General features: G+C 44.6%; 1 protein-coding gene across 1 annotated transcript in view; it reads right to left on the bottom strand.

Moving 5' to 3' along the window:
- Positions 1–3,748, bottom strand: part of LOC104467583 (lysozyme C, milk isozyme-like) — an 8,667-nt gene extending 4,919 nt beyond the window's left edge. Inside the window, 2 exon segments of the mRNA XM_010081411.1 lie at positions 2,434–2,557; positions 3,632–3,748. Of these exon segments, the coding sequence (XP_010079713.1) occupies positions 2,434–2,557; positions 3,632–3,748 (241 nt within the window).
- Between the last annotated feature and the right edge of the window lie 14,599 nt (positions 3,749–18,347).

Here is an 18,347-nt window from a genome sequence, read left to right as displayed (position 1 = left end):
TAAAATGCCACAGAGCCAGTACAGCGTCTGTGTCGCTACAAGATTTACAGCTTGAGTCCCTGCCTGAAAACAAAGGAACAAATAGCTTCATGTCACGCATTGAACTGAAACATTATGGATTATATTATTACTCGAGTTTCTACAGGACTTCTCAGTGGGGGAAAAAAAATTCTATTAATTCTCTTTTACAACTACCAGCAGGGCAACCTGAAGAGAATAATCTCCTCCATTTATAAGGTTTGGGGGTCTTAAAACCTGAATAGCAGCCCAGGAGCTTTGTCACAAGGTCTGGCTGTTTCCTTTCCTTCATAAAATTCCTATCTCCATTAATCTGTGTTTATTTTCCTTCTGCTTTTAAATTTGCTTAATGGACTTCAGCCGAAGTCTTTCCTAGAAGTCAGAGGAAAGTAAACTCTGATAAATCCTTTGAGACTTAATAGTCACAGTTAAGCACTTCTTTTTGGATTATTTTGTCTGACTTTCATCTTTGCTGCTGCAGAAATGTCGGCTGCCTAGGACCGCAGCCCTAACCCCATGACTTAAGAGCCTGGGAACGAACTGACAGAAGATATCCCTTTTTCTTTCTTCTTCTGCAGGCATGAAAATACAGCAAGACTAGATTTAAACTCATAAGAGGTAACTGTGGTGTGCTCCATGTGTTTTCCCCATGTAGAAAGCATGTTGGAGGCTCAGTGCTCCTCAAACTGCCCGTCTCTGCCGGTGTCTCCCATCCCCAGGCTTTGGTTTCCAGGGGCAGAAGGAGGAAGCTCCAGCCAGGTGGGAGCTGCTGTTTGTTGTACCGGACCCAGGCTGAGTGCTGGGGAGCACAGCCCAGTCTGGGCACCTCCAGCCTCAGCTTCCTGAGGACAGGTTCTATTGCTATGCAGAGGGAGGTACCAGCTGCTCCTCCCTCCAGTAGCCTGGCACCCTCTCATCTCAGCTCCCAGCACAGATGGGGTAAGGAGGGGGCTGCAGATCCCAGGCCTCATGGGGAACCTGCCCTCTGGCATCCCGTAACGGGCATCTGAGCCCTCCTGCATGAGAGGAGACCCCATGACATTTTCTTGTTCCCAGTCCTACTGGCATCGTCCGTTTAATAACGTTTCATGTTATTAATCTGTTATTATTTTCTTTTCAATGGGTAGGATTTGAATGACAGCCAACATTGGTATTAGTCTCTAAATACCTCTTTGTTAGGAGTCCAAATCCTTTTTGTTCTAAGCCATATATTACTTTCTATGCAGCAGATTTATTTTTGCACAGCATTTATTCCTGCAGGATCCGCTTACTCAGAAATCGCATTGTATAATTAGGTCCCAACCGCCTATTTCTAATCCTGAACAAAGGTTCACTTTATCGTTCACTTCAGCAATTCACATTTTCATTTTGCTTCTTCCATGTACGATAGACATAATTAATTATGTCCCATTCCACCAACATTTCTATTTCCTGTGTCTGATGATCAGGCTTTTAAAAATACCCTCCATGGTTTTACATATTGCTGGAGCAATTTACACATGTCCACCTCTAGTGAAACTAAGACATGAAGCAAAGGCAAGCACCAAGAGCTGACTTCCTTTAACTGACAAACTCCGGTACAGGTAAATGATGGGCCCATTGACTTATCACAACTTGAAACTGAAATTTTACATATCTTTGGGGCTGATCTGCATAAACTGAGTGGAATCTTTTTCCTAAAGAATATTTCTAACCTCCTAATTTTGTTTGACTGGCTTGGTGAATTTCTTGCCTGTGAATGCGTAGGCTTCTCTCTCTCAGAAGCAGTGAGAAGGTGACCACAGAGAAAGGAATTCTGGCTGGTTTTGTGAAAACACACCGTTATGTGCCAGAAAAAAAGCTGAGCCATTGAGCAGGCCACATACCACTGTACTATCCAGCCCTGACTACTTTGTCTTCGATCTGTTTTTCTTTCCTTGGTATAAAAGGGCCCGGCCCTCCACATGCTAACCATAAATCTCAGCATTACCTTCATTACAACAGAGCATATCTTATCTGAATGTGCTTTCCTCTGGTACCAGGGGGTCAGCCACAGCACAGCTTCGACTTGTTGTTTTGTAGCGTTGTTTGGCATAGTAGTAACGAAATTAAGAGCTGAAAGTTGATATAGTGAGGGCATGTAATTGTACAATGCTTGGGTCTGAAGGTCTTATTTAAAAGAGTGATCCAGCACCTAGGGATACCAGGAAATGGGCTGTGTTAGCATCAAGAGGGAAATGTTCTCTTTGGAAAGGCTGAAGGCTTTGTCAAGCTGTGGTGGCTACCACCATTGCTCTACAGAATCACAGAATCACAGAATCACAGAATGTTAGAGATTGGAGCAGATGAACTTCGGTGTACTTGAAACCAGACAGCTCAGGGCATAGGAGAAGCAAAGCCGGGAGAGCATAAAGCTCTGCTGGATCCAAAACCTACCCAAGAAGCTGGGTAAATACTCTGGTGGTTTGCTCTGTGGAGGTTGCTGCTGCTGGCGAGCTTGCGGCTGGTGTCCCGGCTGGCCGCGGGCCAGGACAGGGGTGTCTGCACCGCGCTGCAGGCGCTGCGGGGATTAGGGGGGCTGAGCAGCCAGTTGCACAAGCTGATGTGTCTCCTGGGATTGGCTGGAGACAAACGATCAGGAGTCTGATTTTGGAGCTCCCAGTGGTGGAACAAAGGTGGAGGCTGAGATCCTGTATCTGCTTCTGTGAAACTCACGCTAAGCCAGGAAAAGCTGCACAGCTCAGCCCGGGATGACAAAGAGCAGACTGGACCCTGCTCAGATGGCCCGCTTTCCAAGGGTGGACAGGAGCCCTTGTGGCTTATTAGTCTGGCTCACTGATCCATGCTCTGATGTCTGAGATCCTGCTAACAAAATTATCACATCTAGTAAGAGTCAAAGCTGCTTTGTGGGAACCATGAGTTTCCTGTCTTCTTTGCATTTGTGAAGAAAGACTTTGTCATGTTCCCAGGGTAGTAGTCACAATTTGCATTAGGAAAATATAAACAAAATGAAAAGATCGGCCCCATGATAGGGCGGGCACGACAACAACAGATTCAGGAAAGTACTAACTAAATGCTGCACAGCAGGCAGATTTTGATTTATATTTGTAAGCCTTTTTGGTTTCAAAATGCAGTATTCCGCCTCTTTCATCTCCAAATCCCAGCCAATACAGAACAGAAACATAGCTTTTGGCGGTCTTCATTTTTTAGTTAAACTTGTTTGTGTTCTCTCTTAGCGCTTGAAGCAGAGCAGTAGCAAATTACATTACTGCTTCTCAGTTTGTGACACACTTGACCATGTTTTTTCAATAAAAATGACACCACTTAACTTTGCTGGGTCAGTAATGAAGCAGCAAGAAAGATTTTGTTTGGCAAGAAAAACTAGCTAAGAATCCAGAGCTTCTTACAGCTAAAGCAAAATAAAGGATTTAGGTTAATTGGACTGTTTATGAATGCTAAACTCTTCCCTTAATTTATGTATTACGATGAAATGTATCTCCGTGACTGCTTTGAGCAGTCTTCCACACGCTATGGGAATATTTTTCCCACTCTGCATGACAGCAGTGGTGCGCAGACACTGCGGAGCAGAGCTTGTCCCCGTGGGGTACTGATGGGAGCCTTTGTGTCTGCCTACCCGAGGAGGAGGTATGTCGCTTTGACATGAACAAGTACTGCAGTCCAGGGCAGAGTTCCCATCAGAGGTGGCCGGCTGACTGGAAGCGAGCAGGCCATCCTTTGCCTCAAGGTCCATGTCAGCTTGGTGGAAACATCTCAGCTACATGGCTTTTCTGAGGACCCAGGTTTGAGCGCACTTCCATCACCATCCTGTTTCCAGCTAAGGGATGGGTCAGACAAACTGGTCCTAAGGACACTGGTTGTGTTCTGTGAAGAAAACCTGGAGTGCAACAGATGCTCTATCTGTCAGGCACTCATGCACCAGTGGGTGATGAGCTTGTGTGTTGGGAAGTGCCCTCCCATGTCACCTGGGAGCACTGCATGGTGCCCAGGAGCAGGGGGAGCCAGGGCTGGCACCAGCTGCTGCACCCTTGCATTTCATCCAGGGACTCCTGCTTGACAGCATTCTGCACCAGGGCAGCACCAAACCCTTGATGTACTTGCAAGGCAGCAGCACGTAGGCAGTGAATCCCTTGCAAAAGGCATAACTGCACCTCTCACCTAAAAGTGACTTTCTCTGTCCAATAACAAGTCTCCTTCATGCACTATAAATATCTGGGGGTTGGCATTGGCTTCAACAGCATATAATGTCAATGACACTGAACCTTGGTCCTGGGAAATGATCTGTGTTGACGACCATACTTTGGTTTTGCCTTGAATCTTATTTTCTGTGAATGCCTCGGCATTTATTTTGCAGTGTCAGGCTTTTTTCCAGTCACAATGATCTGTTTCATCCATGTCCTTATCTCTTAAGAACAATGCTTTAGTTGTGGAAGGACTGGTGTGTTCATCTGAACTCACGTAATGTAGGTGGTAAAGAAGGAATTTTGGTTTATATCTGAAGGAGATTTTCTCAAGTTCATACACAGCTGATTGTAGCTGGTAATCTCATTACTTGATGATGATCATTATGATTTTATAACTTCCTTCAGTGGAAGCTATGCACCTAAAAAGCTTAATGTAACAAGCTGGGATTATCTGCATATATATATATACACACACACACACATAATATTCAGATATGCATGTACATACACACACATAATCTTTATTTTCAAATCAAACTGTTTCCTAATACTGCAAATGTAGAGAAAAAAGAACTATAATATTAATTCTCTTGAGTTAATGATACCCTCACATTCTCAATTGATTAATGGATTGTGTTTTTCTGAAACAAAGCCACAGATTCAGTTTTGTAGTTTTTTAACAGCCTTCATGCCTGTCTAAGAAATACACAAAGTGTGCTTTGCTGTGACCATTCCTGATGCCTAAATTTCACACTCAAGAGAATACTGGAAATGCTATTAGCTTAGAAGGGTATTTGAATTTATTTGTGGTTTGGCAACAGAGAAAATAGTGTTTGATGTAATTTTTGTTCCTATTTGTAAGGGAATTTAGCAATTTTTGAGACTCAATGTTTATCTCTGTTTATCCATGAATACCACATGAGTTAACTTCATCAAATCTGTTAATACCACTTGAGAGGTGGCAGAATGCTCTAGTACAATTTTTTTTCCCCAATAGAAGCTGATGATAAATATTTCTGGAGTTTGTCGAATTCTGATGATTGCAAATAACCCCAAAAAAACCAAATTTGCAATGATGCCCAATTTGGTTTTTGTTGTGGTTTATGTTTTTTTTTAATTTATTTTTCACCTCTATTTTCTCAGGTATAATATAGACAAAGAAAGGCACTAAAACAAACTATGCTTTTGGGTCAGCCACAGCCGCAGCATCCCACCCTCAGTTTACACCAGCTCCAAATTTGGCCCCTTGGCACTTACCAAGAAAGACTTTACATATATGCTCCTATCAACATCTGCAAACATTAAAAGCTTTCTAGGCTACTCAGGGGTTAAAGTTGTTGTAGTAAGTGTCCTTAATAAGGAATTCAGACAGTTTCTGTTTGGTTTTAATTATGACTGCCTTTCATATAGGTTGGAGGGGCTCCTGGCTCTGTCCTGTTGAGACATTAAAGGTCTCTTTGTCTAAAAGTTCAGAGACAGATCTGAGATCGCCTGAAGTTCACCTTTAGGATATAGAAAAGTGCTGAGACATGGCAGGGTTTGATGCTGGTAACCCCCGCAGTGGGAGCTGGGGCATGGGGTGTTGTCGGCATCACTCTCCCTGCAGCAGCCTGCTTGCTCCAGCCGTGATGCTATCAGCATTCCTTGCTGGAGCCTGTCTGAGTGATGGCTGATTAATGAACTGGGGCTGCAGCTATCTGTGAGAAAGAAGAATTGCTTATTTCACCCATGTCACAGTCCTGATTGTGAAAGCCTGACAGCATCTGGTTTGCTCCATCTATAGACACCAGATACACAAAATGACTTCTTCCGAGATCACTGTGATTTTCAGTAATCTCTCCCATGCAACATCACTCTCCCCAGGAAATCAAACAATCAACCTCGGAGTTTCTTTCTGAGGTAGAGAGGGAGGAAGGAAACACATGATCCTTCTCCTTAATAATGTTTATGAAATGAAACACAAAACATAAACTTCTTCCACAAGTACTTTGACATTGAAAAGTCTCATGCACCATTTTGTCTGAAAAAAGAATCTTGCGAGTAAATACAGCAGAGATCTCTGTTCTGGTGACTGCAGAGACCTTTTAATTTCTGCTCTTACATGAGATGCCTTTGGGTTTATTTGCTTTCTCTTCTCCTGGCTGGTACAATAAAATCAAAATAAAAGGCTGCAGATGCCTCTCACATCACTTTCCAAGATGGACCAGCGTGTGGCAGTAGCCCGCACTGTCCTTCATGTGCACCGGTGAGGAGGGCGCTGGACCTTCCACATTCCCATTTCAGCCGCTGTTCAATGTGCTACAGAGCTGGTCAGTAAAAGAGCAGGTCTCTCAAGAAACTTGCTGGATTCAGTGATGTTACTCTCCAGTTTCTCTTGGCAACCAGTTATTTTCTCATCCATATTACACTTGGCAGGACAATTAGGGTTTTCCAGATGGTAGACCTGGCCTCTATTTTGCTTGAGAGAAAATATCACTGGAGGTATAAGGCAGCAAAAGTTCAAATCTGGAATCTGAACATAGTATTAAATCTGTACGGGTATTAAATCTCTCTGCCATCTGTGACCTGCTGCCAGACTGAAGCATTTGGAGTGTTTCAGCTATGGAGAAGATAAAATTGTTCACAATTGCCTGCAAATAAAGACATAGCAGGCATCTTCCTCGATCTTTGGTTCTCTCAAACATCTAATTAATAACTCTCACACCAGTGATTTATGAGCTGTGGATGCTGCAAATTGTGCTTGTCTGAAAGGCAATATTACATCAGAGTGTCAAAAAGACACAGAAAGCTGTCAAGGAGTTTCTTCAGTGGCTGAAACATCAGCCTGCCTATTCTATGTTGACCATGATAGTAAGTCTCATAGGAAATGCAAGATTTCTGCCATGACAGTGAGCCAGGACGTAGGTACCCTGCCTCATCTTCTAATCCTCTGCCAAAGCAATAAATTCTTCTCAAGGATGGGAGTTTCAACTGCAGTATAGGGAGATATCGTGAGAGGCACACTGTAAGTTAAGCAGGGCCTTGGCTTTGCAAAACCCCCCTCTTACCCCAGAACCACCTGCAGAGTGTGGCAGGAGCCCTGCCATTTGTGCAGGCACTGGGCCAGCCTGATTCCTGGGACCCAAATTTGCTTCTTCAAAGGAAAATCTGAGTACGTCGTGTACTTTAAGAAAAATATCTGCTTTACTGGGAAACTATTTTGGCGAGATGAGCATGTCTGATGAGCTCACCTCGGTGTGCTGTGCCACAGTATCTGAGACTGAATGAAAATCCATGTCTCTGCCTGTGTGGTTGTTTTATTCTGTCATCCTTTAATGTAATGGCTGGCAGTTCAAAGGAAACCTTTGAACCTCGAGCCTGTACACTTTCAAAACACATGCATTGGGCCAGCTTCTGGGGGTTGCACATGGATCTCAGAGGCAAGTGAGGGACCTGACGTTAACCTCCTTCTGGATCCTGGCACTGCGATGAACTTTGCAAAGTTATAATAGCATCAGCAGAATTTCCAGGTACACTGAGACTCTGAAGCACCTGAGGATCCAGGGACCTCTGGGCTCAGCATCAAGGCTTTTTCTTTTGCTGTAGCCACACAGCTGCAGCTGTCTCTTCTCCTTCAGAGATGCTCCAAGGGGCTTGGTAGCATTGTCTCTCTGGCTGCCCTGCATGTATGCAATTTTAATAGAATCTGTGTTCATATGCCTGGTTCCTCTCCCCTGGAACTGCGTCAAACATTCCAGACTTGAAAAATGGAGGTGCAGTAGGAGAACCAGAGGAGCACTGCAATGAAAACACCAAACAGAAAAGCAAAAGAGATTCAAGTTACAGCAGTCATTGTGCTCATGTCAGCTAAATTGGTTGTAATATGTCTCTGTCTTCCCAGAAGAACACAACTTTCTTCTACTAATCAGCACACTGCTGTGTGCAAGACATAAATATTCTTAAAAGAAGGTGAAAGTATCTCCGTGGCCACAGGAGAGGCAGCTGGACTCCAGAGATGAATGCTTGCACAGCCTCAGGACCCAGGAGGTACAAAGCCATGATGGCATGGGAACAGCATCGCCATGGCTACCTTCAGAGCCATAAAGTAAATGCTGCTGCTTTCTCAGCTGGCCGTGCTGGGGTAGTTCAGGTAATGTTGTTACCTGCAGCACTATCACTTACAGTCATGGTTGTTTCTGATTTGAATAAAGCCTGAATAGGGAAAAGGGGGTTAAACTCAGTATATTCAGGAAGAAAGGAAGAAAAGATTGAATTTGTCCCTGATTTATACCTTGTGCAGCTTTGCACATTGCATACTGGTGTTATAACTCAACAGGGCTAAACTTTTCCTTAGGGGCAACTTGCAGAACAAAGTTAAGCATCTGGAGCTGTGCAGGAACAGTAGGTTCAGTACACACAAGGTAAAGTCAAGTCAGAGCAACTTGGAAACACTATGTGCTGAGCCCAGGGCTTGCCTTGTTTAGCCTTACATTTGAAGTCTGTGCATGGTCTATGCTTCAGTCCATTCCAGCAGTCTTCCTACTATTTCCCAGTTGCCTCCATGAAACCTATCTGGGTGGCAGAAGTAATGCAGCCACAGCGCACATATATCATCTGGGGTGGGCAGCCTGGTTTACAGATTTCACTTGTTGGGTCTTCTCAGGGGAACTCTTAAGGAATTGTATTAACAAAGCACACGGAGTCAGATGAGGAAAATCCAGCCATCCTTTGAATCCATCTGCTAGATCTTCACAGGCAATTTGGAAGCGCTCTTCCTAATGGTGCCGGGGGGACAGCTGGAGGAGGCTTCACAGCGTCCACTTTTCAGTCTGATCTCAATGAACCTTTGTGGTTCCATCAATGCCAACGTGAGAACATTTCCTCTGAAGTCATTCATGAAAACAGCCCAGGGACCGACTCAGAGCATTCAGCTTTGTTCCACAGGACAGGAACAGTAGTCTGACTGTTGATTTATTTAAACAACAACAAAAAATGCCACCAGGAAGTTGCATGACTATCAAGAAATGCTTACCAAAGGGACTGTGTTAAGCAGAGTATGCAAAGCCAGCAAACAAATCCACTGTTTTATAAAGTAACACTTTTATCTGTATTCCTGACAACACATTAAACTATTCTGTTGCGGATGTCAACTCTGCTCCAAACCCCTTTTTACCTTTTTAAAACATTTTTAAGCACAGAGTATTTCTTTAGGACACATTGCAGAAAATGGCTGTAATAGGGAATTTATTTTCGTGCTTATGTGTTCCCGTTTTGTCATTAACATTCTTTCCACTGTACCATGGCCAGGAATGGGTGCCAGGTCCAGGAGTTTAGAAATTATTTCCGCATCATGTGGAAGCTGTGCTAATTGGCTGGTGTTCTGTGATACAGTGGGAAAGTCCAGGGATTTTAAGCTGAAATACTTTCATACAAGCCTGATGTGTCTTCCTGTAACAGTTGTGTTCCCCTCGAAACCCAGACTCCAAAGATTTCTTGCTCTAAAATCTCTAAAACCTCAAAGAGGAGAGGTGGGAAAAATATCTAGTAATGCCAGGAACATGGGCATTATTCAGAGCAGGATGGAAAATGGAAAACAAAATTAATCAACACTTTCTTCAGCAAAGAATATGTCTATTCAAGGCCAAGGATTTTATTCTGTGGGTTACATGTGGGCTTTTTTGGGGGAAAGGGGAGGGTGCCCCTCAAAATACGGTACTTTCTGGAAAGGGAAAACAGCTTTTAGAAAAAACACACTTTCAAATGAGAACATAGATGGAGTGAAAATTTTTAACTCTGCTTAGCACTATCTTGCATTGCCAGCCCCTCAGATCAGAGCAGACCTCCCTGCTCCAAGCAGTGCCCAGTACTCTTCCCGTGAGAGGGCTGCAGGAGGTGAAGCAGCAGCCCCTGAATGACAGCCACTGACTCCCATGGCAGAACGAGTCCAGCCACAGGGCTGTGGTGCCAGGTGTCCTCCTGCATGCTCGCCTCCACTGGCCTCATCAGCCCTGCAACCGGAGTTGCAAAGTGCCCGGTCTCTGGCACTGGATGAGGAGCTGGGCTTTATCCTCGTGCAGCCCAGCTCAGGGCAGCCTGATGGTGACACCTGCCCTCCATGCCAGCTCCGATCCATCCCCCAGCTGGGGAACTTTTAGATCATATTTAAACCCTATAGAAAAGAAGGACTGAATTCCCTTTCACCCACTCTCATTTGTCTGTGCTTTACCTCTTCTCTTGAAGAGTTTGTTGGGGGTCCAGTTTGGTGAAACACCTTACTACACATTTTCTGCACTCAGAAAATGAAGCATAAGCTTAACTAGATCCTAAAGCTTTGCTACATCAGGGTATTTTTGGTGTATGGTACAGACTGGTGCCACCCACCCGTAATTGACTTGAACCAAGAGCTGTAAGAAGATCTTATTTCAATGTCTGATAAAGCTGGCATGTCACGAAGCTTTTATAAACACAGGATTCAACTTATATTACATCAGCACAAACCAGTTCAAACTATTAATTTGAGAGCAGAATATTCCATTTAACTAAAAACTGGAACTGCAATTTCACAGCTCTAATTCCTGTAAAATAATAAAAAGAGTGAGCCAAGAATGGACTCTCTTGTTTACAATGAGATGTATCGATACATGAAAAATCTTATTGGAACAAGCGATAAGAAGGTGTGCACAGTAGTATAGTACTCAAGAGATTCACTAAATAGACATATATAAGTAATGTATGGAGAATATTCTCAGTACTTTTTCTATTAATCCACACACTGCTTATTTACTGCTGGTGCACATTTGCCTAAAGTCGTTGTGCTTTAATACCTTGTTGAAATGTTCTAATTAAATGTAATTTCTAAATTGATTCTATTATTAATTTATTGATTTGGAAATACCCTTCTCTACACACAGTCAGGAGTTTTTCTGTGCAAGCACCACTGTCTCAGGAATGGGGACAGTCATACGAAGACAGACCAGCACAGCATATCTCATTGGCTCCTTCTCCAAAAGACCACAAAAAACCCTTTGTTTCTTGCCCTCAGAAAGACTTAGCAGTTCCCTTCCCCAGCTCATCCCCTTCATCCCAGGCTAGTGGGACAGTCTCAGGCTAGCTCCTCACGAGCCTGAGCTGGTGGGAAGAGGATCCTCGCTCCCTTTGCTGGGGACGTGACAGAGATGGTGGCAAAGGGCTGACAGCAGGCTGCAGTACCTGGCTACCCACAGCCAGAGACTCACCAGTGGGACATGCATACTGTGTCCCTGGCAGTAATTTATTTGGGGGTTGGACTAGATGATCTTTGAAGGTCCCTTCCAACCCAAACCATTCTACGATTCTATGATAACTCTTCCTGTGACGTTGCCTCTTTGTCAGAACAAATTTTTTTTTGCCTTCCTTTTTTCCCTGGAAGATCTCTCCAAGCACATGAGCAGCTATCAGTCCGAAGCCTGGACTTGCTGTCAAAGAACTTCAGACAGTAAAGTCTCAGCATGTAAGTGGAGAGAGCCAGAGAGGCCAACATGGCCTCATTTCTCAGTAAACGAGCTTCTGTTAGCTGTTAAACCATGTGGCCAAGGGTGGCCAAACCAAATACTGCAGATTGGTCTAAACAACTGTCTGGCTTCCATCACTGTTTACAAATACTTCCTCAATACCTGACACCTGCAAGTGTAGTAGCAATGACTCTCTACCCTGGTAACTTTACTCTCCATCCCTATGCAGCTTCCCTCCTTTCCTAGCCAGTTGGTCACTCTTTACCTTTGGGTGGAGTCTGCAGAAGTGAGAGTTTGACAAAAGAACATTAAGAATATCTCCCCCTAAATTCCATCCATAACCTCCCTGAATCTCCTTAGAGGGACGACTCACTGTGCAGCACTCTAGGAGCCTGCTCATCATAAACACTGTAGGAAAATATGGTCTTGTGTTCCTGTGATGTTTAGTTGCTAGGGCAAGTGATTTCCAAAGCTTCAGTGGGCCATTGCTGCCTCATAGAGCAGTAGAAAGGCTGCCTGGGACCTCAGTCAGTGCATGAATGCTACTGGTTAGTACAGGAACTATTTCATATGGCTGCATGGAGTGGCATAGAGACCTTTCATGACCTTTCAGACCTCTCCAGATCTTTCATGCTCCATCCCTAAAGTTTTTCACACCCTGGCAGTGCAAAAGAGTAGCAGGATACAGGTTTTCCTAAAGATGCCCTACTCTCAGAAGAGAGCAGCAGGAGGGCCAAGCAAAACACTACCAGACAGAGTGAAGGAGTGAGTTCTGGCCCTCAAAGCATCTCTTCAGCAAAAGAGAAGGCAGACTGCTCACTGAAGACAGCTCTTTACTCTTCAAGATCACAATCACTGCCCAAGAACTGCTGCCACCACCCATCTTCAGCTTGGATGGTAACCAGGATTGCACTGTCATGAAAGAGATCCATAAGAATTCTTCACCTGCCTGGCCACACTAGGTGTTATGAAGATCAGAGCTTGCTGGCAGAACAGAGCACTCAGCACCACTTTGGATCAGAGCTGAATTAAGATTACTAGTAGCAAAATGGGTACTCCCAGGACAAACCTCCAGAGAGCACATCACAGGAGCTTCAAGGTTCCATGGATGGAGTGTCTCTTGCCCTGTCTGGGAGGCAGTGTCCATGAGGAGGTAACTTGCCTGTCACAGGGAAGCCATGACACAGCAGAATGTGACATGGGCTATTGGACCTGTTCCACTGCCTGTTCCAAAGGTGCTCCTTCTGCCACCAGACACTTCCTGTCTTTTCTCTTGCTGCTCCTGTGTCTGTTCACAACACAGCTGCCTATAAGTGCAGGGCTGTGTGTGATGGGAGGAGATGCAACAAGGCTCAGGATCAGCTTATCCTGAATACCACCCCTGGATCCCAACTTGCTCCCTACATAAAGAGATTTTAACGAAGGGGCAATTTGCCAGATCAGGCAGTGCAGAAGCTGGTCAAAACTGCAGATAGCTGATGATTGCCAGAGATTTCACTTGTGAGCTTCCCCTGCCTCAGGGCAGCAACCTTGCAGGATTTCTTCCCCGCACTGTGGCACTCGTGATCTACCCTTTCCCTCACCAAGATCCGGCAGCGATGGTGCCTGGCCAGGGGGTGCAACAGAGGAAAGACGGGGAACCTGATACTCCCTAGGGCATCACATCAGAAACGACTGTATTACTGGGCCCTGTAAGGATCCTGCTACGGAAATACAACAGCTCCGAAATTGTCAGTTATTTAAATTGTTCATGAACCTAAAAACTGGGTTTTAAATAGGATTTCACAGGATTAGCACTGTGGAGTGTTCCCACTCTATCATCCTCAGCTAGTACCTCTCATCCGGGAGAAGCAGTGAGCTCCTGGGGTGACTTTCTGAGTCCCATGGAGTACCACGACAAACTGATGAGAAGGCTCAGATGGTAAAGTCAAGCTCCCATTTAAAAGGCACACTTTCCTTGGACTAATTCTCTTCCATTTCTCATTCCAGTGACAATCAGGTTGTGTAAAACCAGACAGTCCTTTCTTGACACAGCCTTCCTCATGGTCTTCAGCAAAGAGGCATGCCCACCTAGCCTGAGGAGGGAGGAGAAACCCCCGTCGCGAGCTGAAATGCCCTGTTTGCCTCCTGATACCTGTGCAAGGGCAGCTACCGGAGCTGCCCATCTCCACCTATACTGGACCCAGCAGATGGCTCTCCTAGATGCTGTTTCTCCCAGATCACGGGAAGCATCTGCCTCCAGCTGCCTCAGCTGTCCCTTCCCAGCTGTCCTCCTGGGGAAAGGGCTGCAGGGCAAGGCAGGGCTGTGTCTGGAGAGGCAGGGTGAGCTCTGCTCTGCCCATTTCATCTTACAAACTGGTGTTCAAACTGCCCCGGGTGCAAGGCTGGCAACCCCTGCCAGCACACTGATGCAGCAGGCCAATCTTCTGGGGGCTTCTGCTCCATTCCTAAGGAAACGAGCCAGGGTTTGGCCTCCTTGAAAACCATTCCCGGCTTCTCCCAAGAGCCTCACTGGGTCAGACGGACTTTACATGAGAAGGACAAAACTGTGGGCTGCTGGTTGAGCAGAAAAGTAAATACAGTTTACCAACAGGTCTGGAGAGGTCAGCATCTCGCACATCAGAAAATCACAGAACCACAGAACAGCTAAGGTTGGAAAGCACCTCTGGAGATTGTCCAGTCCAACCATTCGCTTGCACCAGGCTCAGCTAGAGCATGTTGTCTGGGACTGCCCAGTTGGGTTTTGAATATCTCCAAGGATGGAGACTCTGCAACTTCCCTAGGCAACCTGCTCCAGTGCTTGACTATCCTCACAGTAAAAAAGCTTTCTCTTATGTTTAAGTGGAATTTCCTGTATTTTGGTTTGTACCTTTTGCCTCTTGTCCTGTCAGTGGGTGCCACTGAGAAAAGTCTGGCTCAGATTTCTTTAATAACCTCATCAGGTATTTACACACATGGATAAAATCCCTGCTGAGCCTTTGCTGCCACTCCTTTGATATTCTTTCTTTCTTATGAAAAAACACCAAAATTTAAGAGGGCCTATAAGGATCCTGCTATTGAAACATAACAGCTCTGAAAAATCAAATATATTAAATTGTTTATGAACCTTAAAAATGGCTGTTAAATATTATTTCACAGGATTAGCACTGTGGAGTGTTTCCAGCTCTATCATCCTCTGCCCTATCACCCTATACAAGTAAGCAGGGTACCACCTAGAGAGTATCTCACTGGAAGAAGCATTTTCATACTACGTGCCTAACCGCAGGGCTGAGATCACAGCAAGGTGCATATCTCAGCACTTGGTAGGTGTTTCTTTGTTTTAAGTAGAGATAGCCAACACCAGAATTTTTGATCAAACTGTTCCCATCTTGGGGGAAGAGATTTCAAGCCCAGATCCTGGGCTCTTGAAGCTTTGCTCTTGACGGATGCAAAACACTGAAGGCTTTTCTGGAACTGCGGTCCACATGCAAATACTGATTGACAGAGTGAGCTTTTTTGCTTAAGCTTTTAAAAATGTTACTTGGCTCGTTACAGCCTTGTTGGACCTTCCCACTGTGATAACTAGTTCCTAATAACAGGCTGGGTAAGGAGTTTGTGTTTTATCTTGACAAGCATTGGCTTCTCTAGACAGAAGTGAGTGCATGCCAAGCCACGATATTCCTCCCAGCATGATTTCATAGTGCTTTATTTATTTATTTCTGTGCTGCATCCTTCTTGCTTGCCAGTGGAAATCTGCCTGGGGGTTTTGTTTCAAGTCTCTTGCAATGGGACATGGAAATGTGCCTTCCTAGCTCTACCAAAGTGCTCCTGGCCAATATTAGGAGATGGTGCCAGAATATAACATCTCCTGTACTACACAGGAAATGCATCTTCCTTGCTGGCTAAAACTTTTGCTCTTTGGTGGTTCCTCCTCCCCCACCTTCTTCTCTTCCTCCACCTTTTTCTGCTCCTCCTTCTCCTCCCCCTCTTTTAGAACTGTTAATAATACATTTGTTTTCCAGAAGCAGCAAAGGAATATCTTGCAGTCCTGCCAAGGAGCCTTATCGGCACACTACATCTGAAATTTAGATTCCTCTATAGTCATGGACCAATACTTATCATCCATCCCCTCAAACTCTTTGCGTAACAGAAGTCTTAAGACTATTTTATTCATGACTGCTTTAATCCCTGCTTCCTACAGAATGGAGATGAAAGATCTTCCCCCAATGTAATATTTAAAGCTGAGCATCACACGAGACATCGCAAGGCTCTTATTGCAGCTTTTGTTGCATCCAGACACAAGACTGTGTTGTTGAATGTATGGGTCCTTCAGAAGGCTTTCACATGTTGCATGTTGGGACATGAAGACAAGCTAAAAAGTGGGTCCAGTGCAAACCTGACTGCAGTCACTGGAAGGCTGTCATATGACTGTGATGGGTCTTCAATCACAAATTCATTATTTGATCCATGGGATTTTACAGTTGACTTTACAGGTTCCTAGATATTGGCTTTCAGCCTTCATTCAAATCAACTGCTGACAAGGGAGTCTGAGACCTTCCTGAATGAGCTCTTGGCTTTAGTTTAGTTAAGTCTCTTTACGAGAACATCAGCTGTAAGTAATCATTTCGCTGAGTTTCAGAAATGCTGCTCCATACTAGAGAAGAAGGATGCAGCAGTGGGTTTTGGAACAGCTACAGTTTGGCTCTTCATTATGACATCATGGGAAAATATCATAATTGAGCTGTTGTTATGGAAAAAATGTAGAAGACACTAGAGCTAGAGAAGACACTCAAAATGTCCTGAATGTTCCATTAGATTCATTGAAATAATCTTGATTTTTCAATAAAATCTTACTGAACAAAGCTAAATAGTCGTTCCATGCCCATCTTCTAGTCACATCAGACTGGTCAACAGCCAAATCTGTAAAATCCTAAGCAGATTTGTACAGCAGAGAGCTCACCACATTACAGAAAAACACAGCTTGTCATGGAAAAATAACATATTTGCCCGTCTTGCACCAGAGACATCGAGCAGCACATCTGAGTAGCAGAGATGGCAGAATGAATAGGCCTTGTCCTGGCTGCAGCTGGCTGTTAAAACATGTAGATTTTGTTACGTGTCTTTTCCTCCCTTCTCCTGCTGGTGAATACTATCTCTGGAGAGATGGTGAGACAGTGGATGCGTGGGAGAAGTTTCTTGTAGTTGGCAGGAAAGGTTGGAAAAGGGGATTAGAAATTATTTTTTGAATGCATGTGCCTCTCGATAAGGTCAGCATTAGAGATCCTCCTCCTTGTTCCTAGCACGCTCCAACCCAACCAGAGATGCAGATTCCCAACCAGAGCTTTCATCACCCAGGCTGTTCAGCTCAACCAAATTCACGCTTGCTAGCACTAAACTCTAACCCTGAGCCCTGTAGGATAGTGTGGGAGGAGAGAAAAGTACCTCCGTTTCTACAGTCTTTTCCCAGGCTTTGCAAATCCAGTTGTGGCCCTGGGTGTAGCTGTGCATCCAGGCTGCAAATTAAAGCTTCAAAGAAAGCTGTTGTGAGCTAGTACCTGTCCAGTCAGGCAACTTGGAAAGCCACAGTGTAGAAACATGAGCTGGTATAACAAGTAATCAGAACACTTGGGGTTACCTGACTCATCGTCATACCTTGCTAATTAACATCTTGGGGGCTCGGCTAACAAATTCCTTTGGAAGTCAAGATCCCAAAGTCTTAGACTGATTTCGGTATATTTACCAGTTCTTCTCAGATCCTGAGATACGCAAATGAATGGGCAAGATCACTACCATCTTGGGGCCAGAGTGTACAAAACCAAACAGGACTGATTTAATGGAAAGTCAATAAAAAGCCACAACTGGCAAGGAATGCAAGGGGAAGTCCTCAGAAATGGTGTTGAGGTGCCTAAAACAAGAAGCAAGCAGAATTCAGGTGGTGGAATTGAAGCTCATGCTCCAGTGAACTCACTGAGCTCCTGAATTTTATCTCCAGGTTGCTTGGCTTGTCATCTTATCACATGAACAGCATCAGGAATAGAAAGGCAAGAAGGCTAGTATCTCAGTTCTCTGACAAGGTACAGAGTCAGACCTCTGGCTTGTCCTCCTCTGTCTAGTGACTCCTGTGTCCTTGTCCATGTCACATCCACCTTCAGGAGCAGGAGGGAGGAAGATCCCTATAATAGGTTGCTCTAGAGCATGGTTATTAGAGTTTTCTTGGGAGGGATGAGAACTCCTTCTCTTCTAGTTTATGAGGGACCTTACTACCCCCAGTGCAGTGGGTAGTGGTTCTTCCCATGCAGCTCTGAGACAAGCACTAAGTTCAGCATTTTTATCATTTATCAACCTTGCTTGTGAGTTTTTGTGGGTTAATCTACAAGAGCACCAAGTTTTGCCTACAGGCCAGGAATTATTATTTAGTGTCCTGTCTCTGACTCTCCTGGGCACAAATCCACAAAGGTATACAGTGAGTTTTCAGGCATCTGTCATCACATTACATTAGTGGACCTATCTTTATTTTTGGTAGCCTTTGCCAACAGTGCCTATCTCTGCTTCCCTGAACTGGGATTAGGCATTTATTTTTTTTTTAGATATCACGAGTTCTAAATCAGAGGTGCACAGGGCTGCAAAGCGCACAATATGTTAGGCAATCATAGCTTCTGATGGCTGTAACAGTAAATTAAGGTTGCTTAGCTCTTTCAAG

The sequence above is a fragment of the Pterocles gutturalis genome, unplaced genomic scaffold, assembly GCF_000699245.1.
Source record: "Pterocles gutturalis isolate BGI_N339 unplaced genomic scaffold, ASM69924v1 scaffold24759, whole genome shotgun sequence".
In the NCBI taxonomy this organism is placed as follows: Eukaryota; Metazoa; Chordata; class Aves; order Pterocliformes; family Pteroclidae; genus Pterocles; species Pterocles gutturalis.
The sequence above is the reverse complement of the archived record's forward strand: the minus strand, read 5'-3'. Positions and strand labels throughout refer to the sequence as shown.